The 23,862-nt window shown below is 40.1% G+C and overlaps 1 protein-coding gene across 1 annotated transcript in view; it reads right to left on the minus strand.

The window, feature by feature from the left end:
• Window positions 1-23,862, minus strand: part of tdrd12 (tudor domain containing 12) — a 150,645-nt gene that overhangs the window by 71,075 nt on the left and 55,708 nt on the right. Inside the window, exons 13-16 of the mRNA XM_072547812.1 lie at window positions 23,456-23,569; window positions 21,550-21,735; window positions 16,561-16,717; window positions 3,892-4,019 (exon numbers count right to left, since the gene is read on the minus strand). Of these exons, the coding sequence (XP_072403913.1) occupies window positions 3,892-4,019; window positions 16,561-16,717; window positions 21,550-21,735; window positions 23,456-23,569 (585 nt within the window). The remainder of the gene's footprint in view (window positions 1-3,891; window positions 4,020-16,560; window positions 16,718-21,549; window positions 21,736-23,455; window positions 23,570-23,862) is intronic.

Raw genomic sequence — 23,862 nt, forward strand, 5'->3', positions numbered from 1 at the left:
TGATAATTGAGTCTGAAGAAAGAACTTCTGAAATAAATGTAACATTTAAACATTTGTTCAAGTAGGTTTTCACAAAAGTCATGACGACTAGCATCTCCATTGAGAGGAACAGGAGAAGATCTTTCAAACTTTCTAACCAATTCTACTATTCAAGTAACCTTCTGGAATTTGAGTTAACAAAGCAGATCTGAATGATGGACAGTGGCTTTTGCGTATGTTTATCCCAAATGACTCTGAAATGCAGGCCTCTCGTGAACTGTTCCAGAGATACACACAGATGAAAACTAGCTCCTAATGGACAATGATAAAATTGACCAAAAACATTCTTTTGGTGTGGCCAAAACATTAGCTTGTTTCCAATGTAAGCAACAACTGATGCAGATTGACACATTCTAAAGTTAAGCATTGTGTGTTGAGCAATGCACTAAACCTTGAGATAACCGTCACAAAGACTCATCCACCGCTGTGTACTGAAAAGCTGGAATAATTGTAAAAGTTTCAGACCACATGGCTTACATGCACCTCCAGGGTGTCATATTATTCTTGCACAAGCAACAATATATCAGACTTGCAGCCAAATGGAGAATAGCAAGAAGCATACTTAGTGAAGCTCCAGCATTTTGAGTGGAAAAGTGTGGTTATTTTGAATAATAGAAATCAGGAGGTTCCTATGAGCAAGACTCAAAGTTTAAAGAGAGAAACCAACCCAACTTAGTTTGGGAAAATGGTGAGAGACAGACACAGGCTGTTTTTTTTAAAAAAGTGAAATGGCTGCCATCGCAACCACATTGCTCACAGCTCATGTTGGATGATGATTATGTTATAGAGGCATTTGTAAGTTTCAACAAAAATGCAAACTGATATGTAGTACATTTTAAAAATGGAACTAAAAGAAACAAAGGGTCAGCTACATCCTGTTGTAAATAGGAGTAGAAGGGTTACATTTATTTAAATCAGCACATATCTCTAACCAAATTCAAATCACTGGATTTCCTGATGATTTCCAAATATGATTGAAAAATGCAGCCAGAAAATATATTGTCAAGGAAACATTTGATTGGAAAGAACAAGTTCACAATATAGCAGGCTGAAAACCCTGTCAGAGTGCAACAAGCTGCAGTGTGGGTTGTACAGTGGTTAGCACTGCTGCCTCACAGCACCAGAGATTCGGGTTCAATTCCTGCCTCAGGCGACTGACTGCGCAAACTCCACACATTATCTTCGTGTCTGCGTCGGTGCTCCGGTTTCCTCCCACAGCACAAAAATGTGCAGGTTAGGTGAATTGGCCATGCTAAAATGCCCACAGTATTAGGTGAAGGGGTAAATGTAGGGGAACGGGTCTGGGTGGGTTGCGCTTCGGCGGGTCGGTGTGGACTTGTTGGGCCGAAGGGCCTGTTTCCACACCGTAAGTAATCTAATCTAATCTAAATGCCAATAATTATGATCACAGAGCAAACAGCCAACTTTATGATGCTGGATGAGACCACCAAATTAGGTTACGGTCTGGTTAAGGAACACTAACCATTTATTTTCAAAGTATACAAAAGATGAGATCTAATGAATTCACTCAGAGAATAAATCCACAAGACTGAACAATTTTGGATAAACAACAAAACGATTTTATTAAGCATTATTAAAATCTACATTATATATACACAACTTATTTCTAATACTTAGAATAATGTGTTAACCATGGGTAATATTCTGTGTTTGAAGAAGTCACAGAATACATCTAATAGTAAAAGTGATCAAGACAGATCCATGGATTTCTCAATAACTCTCTCCAGACATTAGTGATTATGTGTGTCATCATCTCTCATTGAAAACTTCACAAAACAGTACAGTTCTTCATGTTACCTGAACTGGCCTTTAAATTCCCTTTCAAGAGCTACTCAGGCATAGAATAACTCAAATGACAGTTCTGGTCGATCACCTTCCTTTCCAGAATTTTCATTTTCCTAGCTCTGGGAATTGCACTCTACTACCTGTGCTGGGGGCACAACTCCAACCTTTTAACCAAGCCAGTTTCAACAAGTTAGGTCTTTCCTTGTACTTTTTCTAGAGTTCCCAGTTTGCTCAGCTGCACCACACTGACACCGTTCATGGCTTTTCAACCACTGCCCTTAGCTGTACTGAACCTAAGTGGCCTCCTGCTTGTGAACCATGACAACCTCCTCAGCTCTGAATGTAACACAGATGCCTAATAACTCCTAAAATGTGGCATGAATTCTGAATGCATAGAGATATCCAACTTCTCATGGAACTTAAGCTTTGTATAGGTGACAGTGAGTTTTGTAGTTCAATTGCCTGCCTTAAATCAGCACTTCTAGCTTTGATTCTACCCTCTTTCTTCTTCACAAGCTTACTGACCTTTTATTCTCATCTGTCTCTGTCGAACTCCTGTGCAATGATATCTGAGCTGTCCCTGGTGACCATTTGAAAACCATACAATATACGGCACCCTATCATAGAGCAGAATTCAATGGTGTCGCCTAAAAAGTTTAGGAATTGCTTGTTCTGAATGTTACCAGTCAGAGGTGCTGGTTTGCTCAGTACAAAAAAAGGGATATAACTCAAGGGTATCACCACAACTGTAGGTTCTCAGTCACTGAAGCAAGCAATCGTGCTATTCTGGGGTGGAATATTTGCAAAGAGTCATAGTCCATCCTAAATAAACCATGAGGCGAATGAAACACATTGAATGGCAAAGATAGTGCACCCATTGAAAAGTGCCCTCTAAATTCAAAGTAAGGAATAGCTGGTACAAATGTATCCAGAATGTTTTCGTAAGATAGTTGCATGCTTTTAGATTTTAAGTATCACTCCTCAAAATCCAAATCTGGAAGAGGTCATACCAACACTGACAGGTAAAATATTTCAGCAAACTTGATACTGAAAGTGGCTACTGGAACATGAAGTTTGAAGAGGACTCTCTGCTGTTGACAACATTCAACATGCCTTTTGGCCAATATAAATTCATTTTGATCTAAAAGTGAGACAGAATATGTTCCAGTGGAAACTAGACAAGACAGAGATATTTTGGAGCAGTCAGCACAACATATTTACATCTATGAAGATGATGAAAAAGATCATGAATACTATCCATGTAAAGCCTATGCCGGTAAATACCACAACAATAACAATCATACAAATTAACAGTAGGACAGATCTTTGGCACCTCACATTTTCTCTGCCATTCAATAAGATAATGGATGATCAGACTGTGGTCTCGAACCAACTTCATGATTCTGCCTCCACTGGTCTCTGTGGAACAAATTCCCCACAGACTGATGACCCTCAAGAGCAAAAAATAATGTTTTTCTCATCTGTCTTTAAATAGAAACCACTTATTTTTAAAACTGTGTCCCCACAGTTCTAGTTTTACTTCTCATAAAAATGCTATAAAGTCATCATAAAAGAGATTTATGCATTTAGTTTCAATGAGTCTTCATGCCTCAACAGGAGCTAAAATGGTCAAAAATGCCCACAGTGACACTTGTGCCGATTGAAAGGGTATGCACGGGAAGAATATAGGAAGACTTCTACAATTGCTTCCCTTCATTCAGAAAAGGTGCTCAAATGTTCCACCAACACTACCACAGAGAAGAGAGGATGTATCTCAAAGTGTAACTACGTTTGAGATCGAGAATCAAAGATATCAAGCCATATTCCTGTTACTCTTAATTTAGTTCTTTATAGGCATCCATTAACAAAATACCCTTAGATCTTAAATCACACATTGCTCAATTCAAGTCCTTTGTGGGTTTACAAAGACATTCTCAAATCTTAAACCCGCATAAATTTACCCTCAATATCAGTGATGAATTAAGCAATAATCAAACTTCACTTGAATATATTTTGACTAAAACTTTTCAGTACAACCATACTCACTTCATCCATTGCTTCATCGAAAAGTACATCAACTCTATCCAATACCAAATGGCTGAGTCTAATGAAAAATAGACAGTGTATTTGAAGGACACGTACCAAACTGTGTGGAGTAGTAACAACTACATCACCTGCAAGTAAAGTTAATGACTCATTATTGCTTAAAAATTAAATATTATTCCAGGAATTATTGCTCTTATGAAAACTGTGCTCAAAGAAATTAATACTTTTGAAGCACTAAAATTCAATTCAAAGAAAACACAATAAGCTGGTCAAATTTATTTAGTAGATTTTTCTGACTTTACCTTTTATACATCAGTAATTCAAGATAATGCACATCCAAGTGTTTTACACAAGTACAAAATCTATATCACATAGATAAACTAATATTCTACACTTGAAATTTCTTTACCATTCGAAATGTGCATATAATAAATTGTCAAAAAAATCTACAAGCAATTAAGTTGCATTTTTACACTCATACAAATATCTGGTTTAAAAACCAACACCTCTTTTGCATGTTTTGCTACAAATGCTCATATTCAGGGTCCAAGAATCATTTTCATTTTTCTATTGCTTTAGCACCATGCCTGTAAACTTCAAATGGAGGTTAAACAATTCTTCAAGTGTTTTAAAAAAAAAGTTTTCATCTGTCATGTCTCATCTAAATACATAAATCCTGCTGCTGGATGGAACTACCAGGAGATCTGCTAAAAATGGTTTGTTATGTTTGTTTGACTTCTAAATTCACTGTACTTCATCAACAACCACTCAGTCATATAACACAGAAACAGACCTTCAGGTCCACTCATCTGCACCGACTAGACATCCCAAACTGACCTAGTCCCACTTGCTAGCATTTCGTCCATATCTCTCTAAACCCTTGCATTCACATACCCAGTCGGTTGCCTTTTAAAATATTGTAATTGTACCAGCCTCCACCATTTCCTCTGGCAACTCATTCCACACATACACCACCCTGTGTTAAGTTACCTCTCAGGACCTTGTTAAAAATCTTTCCCCTCACCCTAAACCTATGCCTTCTAGTTTTGGACTTCCTCACACTAGGAAAAAGTAGTTGGCTATTCACCTTATCCGTGCCCTTTATGATTGTATAAACCTCTATAAAGTTCATCCTTCAGCATTCAATGTTCCACAGGAAAAAGCCCAAGCCTATTCAGCTTCTCCCTGTAACTCAAACCCTCCAGTCCTGGCAACATCATTGTAAATTTTCTTGGCACCCTCTCACATTTAACAACATCCTTCCTATAAAGGGCAACCAGAATTGTACACAGTCTTCTAAAAGTGGCTTCACCAATGTCCTGTACAGCTGCAGCATGACAGCCCAACTCCTACACTCCCACACCAAATGAAGGGAAATGCCTTCTTCAGCAACACTCCCCCGGGGCCTACCATTAACTATTTAAGTTCTGCTCTCATTTGTCCTACCAAAATGCAACACCACACATTTATCTAAATTACACTCCACTTGCTTCTCCTCTACCCATTGGCCAATCTGATCAAGAGCCCATTGTACTCAGATAATCATCTTCACGGTCCATTACAGCAGCTATTTTGCTGTCAGCTGCAAACTTTGTAACCATTCCTCCTATATTCACATCCAAATCATTCATATAAATGATCAAAAGCAATAGACCCTGCACTGATTCTTGTGGCACATTGATGGTCACCAACCTCCAGTCCAAAATGCAACCCTTCACCACCATTTTCTGTCTTCTACCTTGGAGCTATTTCTGTATCGAAATAGCTAGCTCCCCTTGGATCCCATACGAGCCAACCAGTCTACCATGCAGAACCTGGTCAAACAGTTTGCTTAAGTCCGTACAATGTCTACTGCTCTGTCTTGATCTTCATTGTTACCTCTTCAAAAAATCAAGTTAGTGTGACACACTGTTAGTACGTCCTTGCCTTTCCAAATGCCTTCGAAATCCTGTCCCTCAGAATCTCCTCTGACAACTTACCCACCACTGACATAAATTTCATCAATCTGTATTCCTGGGCTTTTCCTGAAGTTTTCTTAAATATTGGCACCACATTAGCCAATCTCCAGTCTGTCACACCTCATCCGTGGCTATCAATGACATAAATATCTCAGCAAGAGGCCCAGAAATCTCTTATTCCACTTCCCACAAAGTTCTGGAAAACTTCCTGATAAGGTTCCAGGGACTTATCTACCTTCATGCATTACAGTCTCCACCACCTCCTCTTCTGTAATATGGACTATTTTCATCACTATTTATTTCCCCAAATCCCGCAGCTTCCATGTCCTTCTCCACAGTAAATACTGACACAAAGTATTTATTTAATATCTCATCCTGTGGCTCCATACATCAGTTGGCTATGTTAAACTTTAAGAAGCCCTATTCTTTCTCTAGTTACTCTTTTTCCCTTAATTTTCTTATCAAATCTCTTTGGATTCTTCTTAACTCTTATGTGCCAAAGCTTTCTCACATTCCCTTTTTGCCCTCCAGTATACCCCTCCTGGGATATACTCCTCTCGGGATTCACTCGATCCCAGTTGTCTATATCGGACAGGTCTCCTCCATTTTCTTGACCAATTTCTCAATTTGTCTAGTCACCCAGCATTCCCTACACCTATCAGCCGTGCCCTTCACACTCAAAGGAACACACTGTCTCTAAACTCTCATTATGTAATTTTTAACAGCCTCTCATTTCCCAGCTGTCCCGTTGCCAAGTTCCTGTCTAATACTGTCAAAATTAGCATTACTGCAATTTAGAACTCTAACTTTTTGATCAGTTCTATCTTTTTCCATAACTATTTTAAACCCAATAGAATTATGATCACTTGCCCTGAAGTGACACCTCTGCAACATCCACCATCCAACTATACCTCAATGACCCCTTTATCTGTTGTTCTCCACTTTGCTTGCTAGAAGAGATTTCTAATTATTTACTTTTGACCAAAAAAATAATGAAGATCACAAAAATAGCTACAGATCTGGGTTCAACTTCACAGAAGAGCAAATCACCGAAAAATTTTACTTCATTGAATTATCCAATATTCTTATCAGATATGAGTAATTTTAACCTCCAAACATTAGGAGGATTGGGTTAGGTGGAAAGTTAAGATGGTAAACTTTTGAAACAGATGTTCAACTGGCTTTGAATGCATACATATTAGTTTAAAAACAGAGGCAAGGCAAGGGATGGATGAGCACCATGCTACTTCAGTGAAGAAAGACTGTAGAACTCTGAGAAAATCTGGATATCTGGTATAACAACTGCAAAAGGGCCAATACTCAAGTACTGAGGGTGACTGGTATGGCAAATGGATTATTACTTATTGCAAAGGGAATTGAACATTGAAGTAAGGACATTTTCCTCCAGCTGTAAAAGTGTAGATGAGACCACATTTAGAATACTACATATAATTTTGGTCTTCTTATTGAAGAAGGGATGTAACTGTATTAGAAACAGCATGGACCAGGTTCACTTAGCTGATACCTGGGAACAAGGAAAAGGGTAGACAGAGTTAGCTTAGTACTGATTGGAATCTCGAAAAATGAGAGATGCTTATTGAAACATACAATATCCTAAGGGACTTAACAGGGTGGATGCTGAAAGGACATGTTCTCTTATGAAAGAGGCTGGAAGTAGGGGACAGAATTTAAAAATAAGGAGTGTCCGATTAAAGATGAAGACTCGGAGAACATTTTTCTCTCAGATAAATCTGTGGGATTCTCTTCTCCAGAGAGCAGTAGACACAGAATTATTGAGTATTTTTAAGCCTGCATTAGATAAGGCAGTCAGGCAATGCAAGTTTATCCTACAATCAGATCAGCTATGATCTTATCAAGTAGTGACTGGACTAAAGGGGCCGATGCATGTGTTTAACTATTTCTGAGAGTCAGATTGAACAAACAAAATTACAGCACAGGAACAGGCTCTTTGGTCCTCCAAGCCTCTGCCAATCCATTTACTCCATCTAAAATTGTCACCTATTTTCTAAGCATCAGTATCCCTCTGCTCCCTCCCCATTCATGTATCAGTCGAGATACATCTTAAATGATGCTATCATGCCCACCTCTACCACCTGCACTGGCAGCACGTTCCAGGCATTCAATATCATGTGTGAAGAACTTTCCACACATATCTCCCTTAAATGTTCCCCCTCTCACCTTCAACTTGTGACCCCCAGGAATTGAGTGCCCCACTCTGGGGAAAAAGCTTCTCACGATCCACCCGTCTGCACCTCTCATGATTTTGTAGATCTCAGTCAGGATCCCCCCCCACCTCAACCTCAGCCTCAGCCTTTCCAATGAAAATAATCCTAATCTACTCAACGTCTCTTCATACCTAGTGCCCTCCAAACCAGGCAATGTCTTGGTGAACTTCCTGTGCACCATCTCCAGAGCATCCACATCCTTCCGGTAGTATGGCGACGAGAACTGTATGCAGTATCCCAAACGTGGCCGAACCAGTCTTATACATGTCTAAGATGTCCTGCCAACTCTTGTACTCAATAACCCATCAGATGAAGGAAAGCCATATGCCTTCTTGACCACTCTATTGACCTGTATTGTCAACTTCAGGGTACAATGGACTTGATCACCCACTTTCTCAGTACATGAATTGCCACCAGGGCTTTTCCATTAACCATGTAGTTCACTCTTGAATTGGATCTTCCAAAAGGCATCACCTCACATTTGCCTGGATTGAACTCCATCTGCCATTTCTCTGCCCAACTCTCCAATCTATCTATATTCTGCTGCATGGTCTGACAGTGCCCTTGACTTTCAGCTCTTCCATCAATCTTAATGTCATCTGCAAACTTACTAATCAGACCACCTATACCTTCCTCCACACCATTTATCTATGTCACAAACACGGATCCCTGTGGAACACTGTTGGTCACAGATCTCTATTGAGAAACTTACTACTACTACTACTACTACCACCACCTTCTGCTGCCCAGCCAATTCTCTATCCATCCAACTAGTACACTTTGGACCCCATGCAACTTCACTTTTGCCATGTGAAGGGTTTTTGGGGACCCTTATTAAACACCTTTCTGAAGTCCATATATGACACCTACAGCCCTTCCCTCGTCAATCAACATTGTCACTTCCTCAAAAAATTCTATGAAGTTGGTAAGACATGACCTTCCCGACACAAAACCATGCTGCCAGTCACTGATAAGCCCATTTTCTTCCAAATGTAAATAGATCCTATTCCTTAGTATCGTCTCCAGCAGTTTCCCTACAACTGACATCAGGCTCACCGGTCTAAACTTAACGGGATTATCCCCGCTACCCGTCTTAAACAAGGGACCATTAGCAATTCTGCAGTACTCCGAGACCTCAAGGATGCAGCAAAGATAACAGTTAAGGCCCCAGCTATTTGCTCTCTCGCTTCCCTGAGTAACCTGGGATAGATCCCACCTGGTCCTGAGGACTTGTCCACCTTAATGTCTTTTAGAACACCCAACACTTCATGCTTCCTTATGCCGACTTGACCTAAAGTAATCAAAAATCTATCCCGAACCTCAATATCAGTCATGTCCCTCTCCTCAGTGAATATCAACGCAAAATAATCAGTAAGAATCTCAAAGGGACAACTGGAAAATGGAAAGCCTTCAAGAATGAGATAACGAGAGTCCAGACACAGTATATTCCTGTTAGGGTGAAAGACAAGGCTGGTAGGTGTAAGGAATGCTAGACGACTAGAGAAATTGAAGGTTTGGTTAGGAAAAGAAGGGAACATGTGTCAGGTATAGACAGGAGAGATCGAGCGAATCCTGATAAGAGTATAAATGCAGTTGGATTACACTTAAGAGGGAAGTCACGAGGGCAAAAAGGGGACATGATATAGCTTTGGCAAATAGAATTAACGAGAATCCGAAGGGTTTTTACAAATACATTTACGACAAAAGGGTAACTAGGGAGAGAATAGGGCCCCTCAAAGACCAGCAAGGCAGCCTTTGTGTGGAGCCGCAGGAGATACTAAACAAGTATTTTGCATCTGTGTTTACTGTGGAGAAGGAAGATATAGAATGTGGGGAGACAGGTGGTAACATCCTCTGTAATATGGACATTTTTCAAGGAGGAGAAAGTGCTGGTTGTCTTGAAACGAATAAAGGTAAATAAATCCCCAGGACCTGATCAGGTACACCCTTGAACTCTGTGGGAAGCTATGGGAGTGATTGCTGCGCCCCTTGCTGAGATATTTGTATCATCAATAGTCACAGGTGAGGTGCCGGAAGACTGGAAGTTGACTAACATGGTGCCACTGTTTAAGAAGGGTGGAAAGGACAAGCCAGGGAACTGTACACCGGTGAGCCTGACCTCAGTGGTGGGCAAGTTGTTAGAGGGAACCCTGAGGGACAGGATTTACACATATTTGGAAAGGCAAGAGCTGATTATGGATAGTAAACATAGCTTTGTGTGTGGGAAATCATAACTCACAAACTTGATTGATTTCTTTGAAAAAGTAACGAAGAGGATTGTTGAGGGCAGAGCAGTCCACGTGATCTATATGGACTTCAGTAAGTAGTTTGAAAAGGTTACCCATGTGAGACTGGTTAGCAAGATTAGATCTCATGGAATACAGTCAGAACTAGCCACTTGGATACAGAACTGGCTCAAAGGTAGAAGACAGAGGGTGGTGGTGGTGGTGGTGGAGGGTTGTTTTTCAGAATGGAGGCCTGTGACCAGTGGAGTGTCACAAGGATCAGTGCTGGGTCCACTACTTTTTGTCATTTATGTAAATGATTTGGATATAAACATAGGAGGTAGAGTTAGCAAGTTTGCAGGGTGACACCAAAATTTGTAGTGGACCAAAAAGTGTAGTGGACAGTGAAGGAGGTTAACTCAGGGGAGGGGACAAACTGGATGTTTAAAAAGGAAATTGAAGGGAAAGTTAGAACAAGAGAAGTCAAGAAAGACAACTGTATCAATGAGGCAGAAAACTCGGAAAGGGATCATGCTGTAAGGTTGAGGGAAATAGGGGTTGATGGGAAGGGTGAGGGCAGTAACAAATTAAAAATACTACACATGAATGCATGAAGCATTAGATACAAGATGGATGAGCTTGAGGCTCTTTTGGAAATTGGCAGATTATGATATTGTGGGGATAACTGAGACGTGGCTTCAAGTGGGAAATGAATATTCAAGGCTACATGTGCTATCGTAAGGACAGACTGACAGGCAGAGGGGGGTGGGGTGGCCTTGTTGGTAAGGGAGGATATTCAGTCCCTTGTCAGGGGATGTAGAGTCAATGTGGATAGAGCTGCGAAATACTAAGGGTAAAAAGACCCTCTTGGGAGTCATCTACAGGCCCCCAAACAGTAGTCTGGATGTCGGATGGAAGTTGAATCAGGAGCTGAAATTGGCCTGTTGCAAAGATGTTATGACAGTTGTTATGGGGGATTTAAACATGCAGGTAGACTGGGAGAATCAGGATGGTATCGGACCTCAAGAAAGAGACTTTATGGAGTGCCTCAGAGATGGATTCTTAGAGCAGCTGGTGCTGGAGCCGACCAGGGAGAAGGCAATTGTGGAACTGGTATTGTGTAACGAACCAGAATTGGTCAGAGACCTCGAAGTGAAGGAGCCATTGGGAAGTAGTGACCATAATACATGAAGCTTCAATCTGCAATTTGAGAGGGAGAGGGTACAGTCGGAAGTGACAGTACTTCCGTTGAATAAAGGGAACTATGGAGCTATGAGGGAGGAACTGGCCAAAGTTCAATGGTGCAATACCTTAGCAGCGATGACCGTGGAGGAACAATGGCGGATATTTCTTTGTATAATGCAGAAGTTGCAGCATCAGTTCATTCCTAAAAGGAAGAAAGATCCCAGGAGTAGGCATGGGCGGCCGTGGCTGACGAGGGAAGTTAAGAAACATATAAAGTTAAAAGAGAAAAAGTATAACATAGCAAAGATAAGTGGGAAAACTGAGGACTGGGAAGCTTTTAAAGAGCAACAGAGGATTACTAAGAAGGAAATACGCAGAGGAAAAATGAGGTACGAAGGTAAACTGGCCAATAATATAAAGGAGGATAGTAAAAGCTTTTTTAGGTATGTGCAAGGCAAAAAAATGGTTAGGACTAAAATTGGGCCCTTGAAGGCAGAAACAGGGGAATATATTACGGGGAACAAAGAAATGGCAGAAGAATTAAATGGGTACTTCAGATCTGTGTTCACTGGGGAAGACTCAAGCAATCTCCCTGAGGTAACAGTGGCTGAAGGACCTGAACTTGCAGGAATTTATATTTGCCAGGAATTGGTGTTGGAGACACTGTTAGGTCTGAAGGTTGATAAGTCTCCGGGGCCTGATGGTCTACATCCCAGGGTATTGAAGGTGGTGGCTCGAGAAATCATGGATGAGTTGGTGATTATTTTCCAGAGTTCGATAGATTCGGGTTGGTTCCTGAGGATTGGAGGGTGGCTAATGTTATACCTCTTTTTAAGAAAGGTGGGAGAGAGAAAGCAGGAAATTATAGACCAGTTAGTCTGACCTCAGTGGTGAGAAAGATGCTGGAGTCTATTATAAAAGATGAAATTACGGCACATCTGGATAGTAGTAACAGGATAGGACAGAGTCAGCATGGATTTATGCAGGGGAAATCATGCTTGACTAATCTTCTTGAATTTTTTGAGGATGTAACTCTGAAGATGGACGAGGGAGATCCAGTGGATGTAGTGTACCTGGACTTTCAGAAAGCTTTTGATAAAGTCCCACACAGGAGGTTAGTGAGTAAAATTGGGGGGGGAAGTTATTGGGGCAAAGTACTAGATTGGATTGAAAATTGGTTGGCTGATAGGAAACAAAGGCTTGTGATAAACGGCTCCATTTCGGAATGGCAGGCAGTGACCAGTGGGGTACCGCAGGGATCCGTGCTGGGACCGCAGCTTTTTACAATATATGTTAATGATATAGAAGATGGTATCAGCAATAACATTAGCAAATTTGCTGATGATACAAAGCTGGGTGGCAGGGTGAAATGTGATGAGGATGTTAGGAGATTACAGGGTGACCTTGACAAGTTAGGTGAGTGGGCAGATGCATGCAGATGCAGTTTAATGTGGATAAATGTATGGTTATCCACTTTGGTGGCAAGAACAGGAAGGCAGATTACGACCTCAATGGAATCAATTTAGGTAAAGGGGCAGTACAGAGAGATCTGGGTGTTCTTGTACACCAGTCAATGAAGGCAAGCATGCAGGTACAGCAGGTAGTGAAGAAGACTCATAGCATGCTGGCCTTCACAACAAGAGGACTGGAGTATAGAAGCAAAGAGGTGCTTCTGCAGCTGTACAGGACCCTGGTGAGACCACACCTGGAGTACTGTGTGCAGTTCTGGTCTCCAAATTTGAGGAAAGACATTCTGGCTATTGAGGGAGTGCAGCGTACGTTCACGAGGTCAATTCCTGGAATGGCGGGATTACCTTACGCTGAAAGACTGAAGCGACTAGGCTTGTATATCCTGGAGTTTAGAAGACTGAGAGGGGATCTGATTGAGACGTAAAAGATTATGAAAGGATTGGACACTCTGGCAGCAGGAAACATGTTTCCGCTGATGGGTGAGTGCCGAACCAGAGGACACAGCTTAAAAATACGGGGTAGACCATTTAGGACAGAGATGAGGAGAAACTTCTTCACCCAGAGAGCGGAGGCTGTGTGGAATGCTCTGCCCCAGAGGGCAGTGGGGGCCCAGTCTCTGGATTCATTTAAGAAAGAGTTGGATAGAGCTCTCAAGGGTTAAGGAGATAAGGCAGGAAGAGGATACTGATTAGGAATGATCAGCCATGATCATATTGAATGGCGGTGCAGGCTCGAAGGGCTGAATGGCCTACTCCTGCACCTATTGTCTATTACAACAGAATCTTAATCAGATGGGCCAATGGGCTGAGGAGTGGAAGATGGAGTTCAAGTTAGGTAAATGCGAGGTGCTGCATTTTGGGAAAGCAAATCAGAGCAGGACTTATACATTTAATGGTAAGGTCCTAGGGAATGCTGCTGAACAAAGAAATCTTGGGAGTGCAGGTTCATAGCTCCTTGAAAGTAGAGACGCAGATGGATAGGATAGTGAGGGAGGCGTTTGGCATGCTTTCCTTTATTGGCCAGAGCACTGAGTATAGCAGTTGGGAGGTCATGCTGCAGCTGTATAGGACGTTGGTTAGGCCACTGTTGGAATAGTTTGTGTAATTCTGGTCTCCTTCCTAGTGCCAGGGTTGGAAAATTTGAGCTATAGGGAGAGGCTGAATAGGCTGGATCTGTTTTCCCTGGAGCTTCGAAGGTTGAGGAGTGACCTCAGAGGTTTATGAAATCATGAGGGGCATGAATAGGATAAATAGACAAAGTTTTTTCCACTGGGTGGGGTAGTCCAGAACTAGAGGCCATAAGTTTAGGGCGAGAGGGGAAAGACATGAAAGGGACCTAAGCGGCAATGTTTTCATGCAGAGGGTGGTGCATGTAAGGAATGAGCTGCCAGAAGAAGTGGTGGAGGCTGGAACAATTGCAACATTGAAAAGGCATTTGGATGGGTATATGAATAGGAAGGGTTTGGAGGGATATAGGCCAAGTGCTGGCAAATGAGACTAGATTAGGTGGGGATATCTGGTCGGCATAGACTAGTTGGACCTAAGTGTCTGTTTCCAAGCTGTACATCTCTATGACTCTATAACCCATTTTCTCTGACTCTACACACAAATTTCCTCCTTTGTCCTTGAGTGGGCCAACCCTTTCTCTAGTTTCCCTCTTGCTCCTTACATATGAATAAAAGGCTTTTCTTTTCAGGAAAAGGATTTTCGTCAACCCTGTTTGCTACAGATATTTCATGATCCCTTTTAGCCCTCTTAGTTCCTCATTTCAGAGTGGTCCTACTGTCCTGACATTCTTCCAAAGCTTCTTCTATTTTCAGTCACCCAGGTCTTATGTATGCTTCCTTTTAGCTAGTCTCACAGTTGCACCTGTCATCTACGGTTCCCCAATCTTTTCATTTCTATCCCTCATCTTCGCAAGGACATGTCTGTCCTGCACTCTAAATAACCTGTCTTTAAAAGCCTCCCACATATCAAATGCGGATTTACCATTAAACAGCTGCTCCCAATCCACATTCCCCAGCTCATGCTGAATTTTGCTATTGTTGGCCGTCCCCAATTTAGCACTCTTCCTTTAGGACCACTCTCATTTTTGTCCATAAATTACTAAAACTTACGGAATGGTGATCACTATTCCCAAAGTAATCCTCTACTGAAACTTCAACACCTGGCTGGACTCATTCCCCAACACCAGGTCCAGCATGGCCCCTTCCCAGGTTGGAATATTTACATACTGTACTATAAAACATTCCTAGATGCTCCTTATATATTTTGCTCCATCTAGACCTCTAAACTAGGTGAATTCTAATCAAATGTTGGGAAAATTAAAATCTCCCATTACCACTACCCTGTTGCTCCTACATCTTTCCATAATGTTGCGACATATTTGTACCTCTATCTCATGCTTGCTGTCGGGAGGCCTGTAATACAGCCCCAACATGGTTCCTGCACCCTTCCTATTTCTCAGCTCTGCCCATATTTCCTCACGACTCAAGTCCTCCATGGTGTCTCTCTTCAGCACAGCTGTGATATCCTTTCTGACCACAAACGTAACTCCTCTACCCCTTTTCCTGCCCTCTCTATCCTACCTGAAGCATCTATGTCCTGGGATATTTAGTTGCCAATCTTGCCCTTCCCACAACCACGTTTTAGTAAGAGCAATAACATTATACTCCCAGGTACTAATCGAAGCCCTAATTTCATCTACATTACCTAATACACTTCACACATTAAAACAAATACACCTCAGACCACCTCTCCCTTTGCGTTCACCATCTGCTTCCGACCTACTCTTTCCCCTTAGTCAGGCTGACTTTATTATCTAATTCCTCATAGTTACTACCTCCTTACTGTCCACTAACCTCCTCATTTGGTTCCATTCACCCTGTCACATTAATTTAAACCCTCCCCAATAGCATTAGTAACAGAACTCCCAAGAACATTGCTTCAGGTCCTGCCCAAGCATAGACCATTCAATTTGTAATGGTTCCACCTTCCCCAGAACTGGTCCCAATGTCCCAAAAATATGAACCCCTCCTCCCTGCACCATCTCTCAAGCCATGCATTCATCCTGCCAATTCTTTCATTTCTATTCTGACTAGAACGTGGCACTGGTAGCAATCCCAAGATTACCACCTCTGAGGTTCTATTCTTTAACGTGGCTCCAAACTCCATAAATTCTTCGTGTAGGACCTCATACCATTTCTTTTTACCTATATCATTGGTGCTTTTATGCACCACGACAGCTGAGTGTTCACCCTGCCACTTTAGAATGTCCTGCAGCCGATCTGATACATCTCTGACCCACTCACCTGGGAGGCAATATACCATATGGGAGTTTCGTTTTCGACCACGTCAACCACCTTGAGGAAAGCTACTTGATTGAAATTTAATTGTATTTCTATTTTTAACCACTCAGTTATGCTGAAAAGATGCCATTACAAAGGTCAACTTTAATGAAATTACTCATTCAATGACAGAGGTTGGAACACATGAGCTTTTTTTATAGTATTCTCTCTCAACAAAGATTAAAGGCCAGAATTTCCTCAGAAGCCAATCTGCTTGCAACTACAAAGAGTACACTTACATCCTTTGGTAAACTTTATTTTCTTGATTTCTTCTGGATCCTGTCCAACCAAAACCAAAGATAGAGAAAGCGGTCGGGAAGTTCTTATTAAATCAGTTAACATCTGGTACACAAAATGGGCCTTCTGTCGTCCAGGGCAAACAATTATTGCTAATGGCTAATATTTTTTAAAAAAAGAAGATTGTTTTATTAACATTAGTTGCATATATTGTTCAAAAAATACAAAACTGCAAATGTAATGTTTTAGCCACATGTCAAAACACATTTGTCTTAAATCATACTTTATCTTTGCAGTCATGATAACCCCCAAATTAACATTGATATGTTAATTTTATAAACACAAATTATATACCCCAGTGTTCAGTGAACTTGTGGAATACTGAAGAGGTTTCCCAAATGACTGGTAATTTTTTTTTCCTCTTCCTCCCTACACATTTTCATTTCTTATTGAATTGAATTTTTGAACTGAATTGAATTTATTGTCATATGTACCGAGGCACAGTGAAAAGCTTTGTCTTGCGAGCAATACAGTCAGCTCACATAGTTATGTAGCATAGATAAGTAGATTTTGCCCGCCTGCATTGCTCATCCTGTCCTTCTGAACGTTTGGAGCAGCCACAACCCAGGTTATACAAGAAGTAGACAAGAAAACCACAAAGTTGAAGAGAGTTTTTCAGTATAAATCTATGGAAAGCTTCTGGCTTAGATCGTAAATGAACATCTGTCAGATCAATTAAGAAATATTAATAGAAAAAATATTGAAGCCATTTAGCAGTATTTTGATCTCTGCAATAGCTAATACAAGTAAGGAAATTACCAGGCAGTAGTTAGCTTGTTCAAAAATGTACTTTTAAAATCCTGGCCAATTTAATTGCTAGGATTGAGGAATTTTATGATCATAAAGTTGAGCGTCAAGTAGAACATCAAAGGTTTGAACAATGCTGTTCTATTAAATGCAGTGGCTAAGGGGTTGAAATGGTGATAAGAATATTGCTTTCATGGTACAGGCTAAAGTTGGCTTCTTGGAAGAAATTGCTACTCATGCCATGGGTACTTGCACACTAGTCGAGACTGTGGTGCTGGAAAAGCACAGCAGGTCAGGCAGCAGCCGAGTGGCAAGAGAATCAACATTTCAGGTATAACTCCTTCACCAGGAATGAGGCTTGTAGGCCTGGGTGGGGGCAGTGGAATGGGGCTTATATACCAGCAACTCAAAATAATGGGCTCCCAAAGTGATACTAACCTGCGAGAGGATTGCACCGACACAGCTAACTCACCAGTGAACCAGATGAATTTTTCAACAATCAACAGAGATGAGAGACATTGATAGATATTGAGAGTGCTTTTTCCAATTCCAGATTAGTTAATGAAATTAAACTTTAATTCCACAAATAATAGTGAGATTTGAACCTATCTCCCCACAGCATTACAGCCTGGGCTTCTGGATTACCAAGTTTAATGTGCAATGACCTGGTGATGGCTGATCTGATTTTAACCTCAATTTTACATTATTGTATACCTCAGATATTCTTCCATCCATGTGATAATCGAAAATCTATTCATTTCTGCCTTATAAACATTTAAAGATTGTGCATCCACTACCATTGCAGGAAGGAAATTCCAAAGATCTTCAGAGAAAAATGGCTCCTCTCAATGTCCTAAATGGGCAACCCCTTATTTTTAAACTATAGCTCCTAGTTCAAGATTCTCTCGATCAAGTCCGCTCGGGATTTTACAATGTTTTTCGAAGAAACTGCTAATTATCACCCAGTAAAATGTTCTTGAAATTTATGTGAAAGGGGAGATTTCAGTCGACATGACAATGTTACATGCTCAGGATGAAATTCCTTTGTTCTACACCTAGAAAACAATTATCATTTCATTTAACCAACAACTCCAATTGGAGCAACAGTCCAGGGATTCATACTGATAATAAGTCATATCCAAACCCAAAATAAAGCTAGAATTCACTTGGGACAAGATTCCTTGTGTACCAGATGTGCTTAAACTGAAAACCAAAGCAGCAGTTCAATGTGACTTAACAATTTCTTTGGCTCATTAGTGGGCTTGCAGAAAAATATGCTGTAAACTTTTAAGTATGTTATCAGAGACACCTGGCCAGAATTTTTTTTCTGGGGAGAAGCTGAACACTTTGGGTACACCCAAATTAAATTTTTGATCCTAAATTTATTCTGATACCAACTGTAAGCTACCAACTTGTGGGGTTAAACCAAGAGGCAGTACTCTGCCTAAACATTTAATGGAATTAGACATTGTACATGATTAGATTCCCTACAGTGTGAAAACAGGCCCTTGAGCCCAACTAGTCCACATCAACCCTTCAAAGAGTAACCCACCCAGACCCATTCCCCATATTTACCCCTGACTAATACACCTAACTCTCCAGGCAATTTAGCATGACCAATTCACCTAGCCGGCACACCTTTGGACTGTGGGAGGAAACTGGAGTACCTGGAGGAAACCCACGCAGACACAGGGAGAACGTGCAAACTCCACACAGTGGCCAGAGGCTGGAATCGAACCCGGGTCCTTGGTGCTGAGGGGCAGCAGTACTAACCACTGAACCACTGAGCCACCGTGCCGCCCGTACATGTGAAGGAAGGATATTTAATTCACAAATTATACTGTAGATCAGAACTACTGAGTGGGAGCAAATTGAAGGATAAATAATGGGTATTAATTCTCTAATGTAGAATAGAACAAAGAAAAATTATTTACTCAACTTCACATTAAGTATCTTAGAACGTAATGAGATCTCTATCAGACATCTAAAAGCCCGATCCTAACAGTCAGCTTGAAATTGACCAGTCTCATTTGTTAAATTCGATTTGATAAAATAAATTAGATATTGACAGTAGTCGAATCTGTATGGACATATAGATAATTCCAATATATATTGAGAAAAAAACATAACTCTTCAGTAGATTTGAGATTTCTCAGAAGGTTCACTTGAACCAAAGTGTTAACTCCAACTTCTCACCACAGATACTGCCAGACCTGTTGAGCTTTTCCTGTCTCCGATTTACAGTATCCACAGTTCTTTTGGTTTTTTCTGGAAATACTCAGATTCATCAGCATGAGCAAAATGATTACAACTTGTTATAACATCTTTATTGTGTTTGTCACCATGGCCACAAATTCATAACATGCAGTTTCCCTCTAGATGTTGACTGGTCTGCTGTGTTTTATGTTACAGTACCATTGATTAAAATGGAAAACATGTGAATGAAGGGAGCATCTAAAACCTATAAATTCAATGATATTCCATCAGAGATAGATAATAGAAAATTCACCAAATTAGATCAAGACTCTGATCTGGAAAATGTATTGTCCACAAATCACTGATGGCAAAGAATCAAGCAGATAAGAAGTTGACAACTTCTGCTGCCTCACAGCTGCTCTTGATATGCAGACTATGAAGGTAGTGTTCAGGCCTTTCAGGTGCTGGAAAATTCCTGTTAACTGACTATTGATAATAGAGTTTTATTTTAAAACAAAGTTTAACAAAACCAATGAGGCTTCTTTCAGGTTTTAAATAAACATCTAGGCAAGGAGGTAAAATGATGTGATATTTTTGGATTATTCAGAAGAATTTGATAAAATGTCAATGATAGGCTTTGAATTAAGATTTATGTCCACAGATCGAAGTTAATAGATTAGCATGAATTGAAGATTGGATAATAGGCAGAAATCAAACTAATTTTCAGGTTAGCTGGCTCCAATTGGAGTAGGCTCGGCTATTTAAGATTTATATTACCAACTGAAAAGGAGGGGACTGTTTAAAATCAAAATAAAGTACTGAAGAAAAACACCTAAATGGCAAAGTAAGCTGTGAGAAGTACACAAGGTGGCTGAATAGAGATATGGATAACTTGGGTGAATTGGCAAGAAAATGGCTGATGGAATAGAATGTGGGAAAAATGTGAAAATATTCACTTTGGTTGTATTAGGAAAACAGATATTTTTTTAAAAACTGTGATGATTAAATATTGATATTCAAAAAATTACAGAAAGTTAACATAGCATTTAATTAGGTTGGCATTAAGCTATGTTAAGTATTTATTGCATAAGAATATTACAACATTAAGGAAATAGGGTTCAATTATATAGGGCAATGTCAAGTGCATACCTAGTGTAAAGTAAGGATTATATCCCTTAAGTGGTAGTGCAACAAAGATTTCCTAGATTTATTCCTAGGACAAAATGAGTAAAACGTGCCTGTATGCTCTAGAGTCATCTCACAGAAATATGTACATTTTTTTGCAAGGCAACAGGATTGACAGGCTGCAGAGTCTAAAACTCGGTCTAAAACTAAAAGCTTCAGTTTGAGAGGGTCAAGCATTTAGGAATACACATTGGGTTGGGAAACCTTGAGATTCTGTTCTCCAGACAGCTGTGGGTGCTCAGTCATTGAGCATACTTAAAAATGAAGTCATCAGTGTTTTAATTTCTCAGGTAACAGAGGGATTTAGGGGCAAAGCAGGGATGAGAACTAAGGCAGAAAGTTGGTCTTAATTTTATTCAATTGGCAGAACAGGTACACAGACCCACCCAGCCTACTCCTAATGCTGTTTATGTGTGATATCTCATTTACATTAGGGAAGTCAAGACTGGACTGATTCAACATAAACTGTACTGGCAGTAAATTTAGAAAGATTACACATTTTAAGTTTGCATAGGACAGGTTACACTGCAGACAGTGAAGCCAAATATGTAGACATGTTTTACAAACCCAGAAATAGACTCACACAAAACTAACAGAAAAACTTCAGCTGTGAAAAAAAAACAATGAGAGAATGTAGCAAAAGTAAGTTGCTTTATTAGTCCCTGCTGAACATCATCTAGTTTAACTTTTGGAAAATATCTGTATTTGGTTTCAAATTTTAATACTGAATTTAAAGTATACTGATAAATAATAGAAAGTGTATCTGGACATGATAGCAAAAAAAAATTCATCAAGGTCCTTACCAAATTTCGCCTGGGTTGATAGTTATACATGGATGGTAATTGTAAAAATGTCAACAATGGAGGGAGGTACAGAAGAGGATCATCTCCTTTCTGCGAAACTGCAATCAAGTCACAACCACGGCCTATAGCAGGCCAACAGTAAGCTTGCACAACATTTGGAGTAACAATTTTTTTCTTGCACAGTTCCTGAGAGAAAACAGACCAGATAAATATGTCAAAAACAATTGCCATGATTTGACATTTTGGACTAATTAACATTAATAATGTTGCAAATAATCTGTGAATTCACCCTGCAGCTACACAATCTCACTCATCACAGCAAAGCCATTTTCTAACCGGTACATGGTAGAAAGCAATAAGTGACGCACGTTTATTTTAGTTAAATGACACCGACAGTACAGAGAGAAGAGGAGCAGTTTAGATCAGGTGCAAGACAGACATTGTTGAGTAACTTTTGTTTAAAATGTAATCTCTATGATTTTTGGCACGGACTGAGAATGGGGATGCCACTTAGCTGAATTGGCCAGTTCTAAGAGCATTACTAGTGATGCCTGGGAGAACTCAACTTAGGAGGGCACGGTGGTTCAGTTGTTAGCACTGCTGCCTTACAACGCAAGGAACCAGGTTTGATTCCAGTCTTGGGCGACTGTCTGTGTGGAGTTTGCACATTCTCCCAGTGTCTGCGTGGGTTTTCTCCGGGTGGTCCGGTTTCCTCCCACAGTCCAAAATGTGCACGTCATGTGAATTGACCACGCTAAACTGCTCATAATGTTAGGTACATTAGCCAGAGGGAAATGGGTCTGGGTGGGTTACTCTTTGGAGGTCAGTGTGGACTTCTTGGGCCAGATGGCCTGTTTCCACACTGTAGGGAATCTCATCGAATCTAAACTGGCCACTGCCACAAGATGAATGTGCGTTTTAAAAATATGTGGCCAGCAATGTTCATAAATATGAGTATTCCTGGCTATGATGGATGAGTCTATCTTTATTGATAACATAAATCATGAACTAGCTTTAATAAAGCACCTGACATATCATTCGATTCCAATAGCTAATGTTATCCAGAGTCCAAGCATCTGAAATTCCCCTTTTGAACCTTGATTGCCAAATGCATGAGAATGTCAAATGTTTAGGGTCTCGATAACAAGGACTTTGTTGTATAAAATATCAAGATAGTTCCTTTAAAAAGCCTATGAGATACTCATTTAGGTTTAACAACAATTGAATGCTTTTGATAATTACATTCCTTCTGCTCAAGGCAGACATTCTTGAAAACCATCAAACTGCAAGAAATTCAATATGTCCATAATGGAGTACATAAATATATGCGTGCTGAGTCATTGTACAGGCAGGGCAGTGAAGCAGTTACAACAGTTCTATTAAATAACAATGACAAGTTCTATTAAAGATACAAAGAAAAATCTCAAGTTACTTCAAGGGACTGTCAGGAAATAAGAACAGGAATTTTATTTATGAAGTAAAAAATTAAGTTAAAGAGAGATACATTTTCTGAAATTAATGACAGTGACAGAGATTTAAAAAACCTTGACTTAAATTGTGGTAGACCAAAAAGCCAGTGACCTAATCTGATACCACAAAATCAATAGTTCGGTTTTAATATTTGGCATGAAAATAACCCAGATAAAAATTGTTAACTTGAATAATTCACGTAAAAGATACATATGCAGGAATTAATTGCCAACTTGCTAGACTAAAAACATGCAAAAAAGAGAATAAAAGCAGAATGCAAGATACATATTATTTGACCACAAAGAAAAGGAAATGACCTTGTGCATTGTAGGCCCTTCTTAATTCACTGGTATAAGTTTTGAATTTATTCCAATTTTGAACTGAAGATAATTTCTGTAGAAAGTTGCAGGCAATTAGTGATATAAAAGAACATTACCTTTTTTAAATCCAGAGAAATTGGTGACATTTCCATGCTCCGACAAGGTCTCAGTTTGATTAGTGAGTGCACCAAGACTCCATTGCAGAGGTCAAAAGCCATTTTGTAGGCTGGCTAAAAAGAATAACCAAAGAATAAATCCTTCTGTAGTCTTGAAAGACAACTACCAGTTTTAACTGCTCAACAATGCAACTGATTTGATTCATGGCCTACTGTCAATGTGTGCTGTTCTGAGAGCATCAAAACTCACTTTTTTATACTGAGACTTTTTAAAATAAATGGTTTAACTAAAATTTTTAAGTTTGTTATTCAATCGAGCTGACAATTCAGTTAAGTTACTTAACACAAGAAATTGAACACCAGATGAAAGAATGCAACTCAAAATATCTGACATTAACAGCCACTGA

Source organism: Chiloscyllium punctatum, chromosome 26, assembly GCF_047496795.1.
Source record: "Chiloscyllium punctatum isolate Juve2018m chromosome 26, sChiPun1.3, whole genome shotgun sequence".
NCBI classification, from domain to species: domain Eukaryota; kingdom Metazoa; phylum Chordata; class Chondrichthyes; order Orectolobiformes; family Hemiscylliidae; genus Chiloscyllium; species Chiloscyllium punctatum.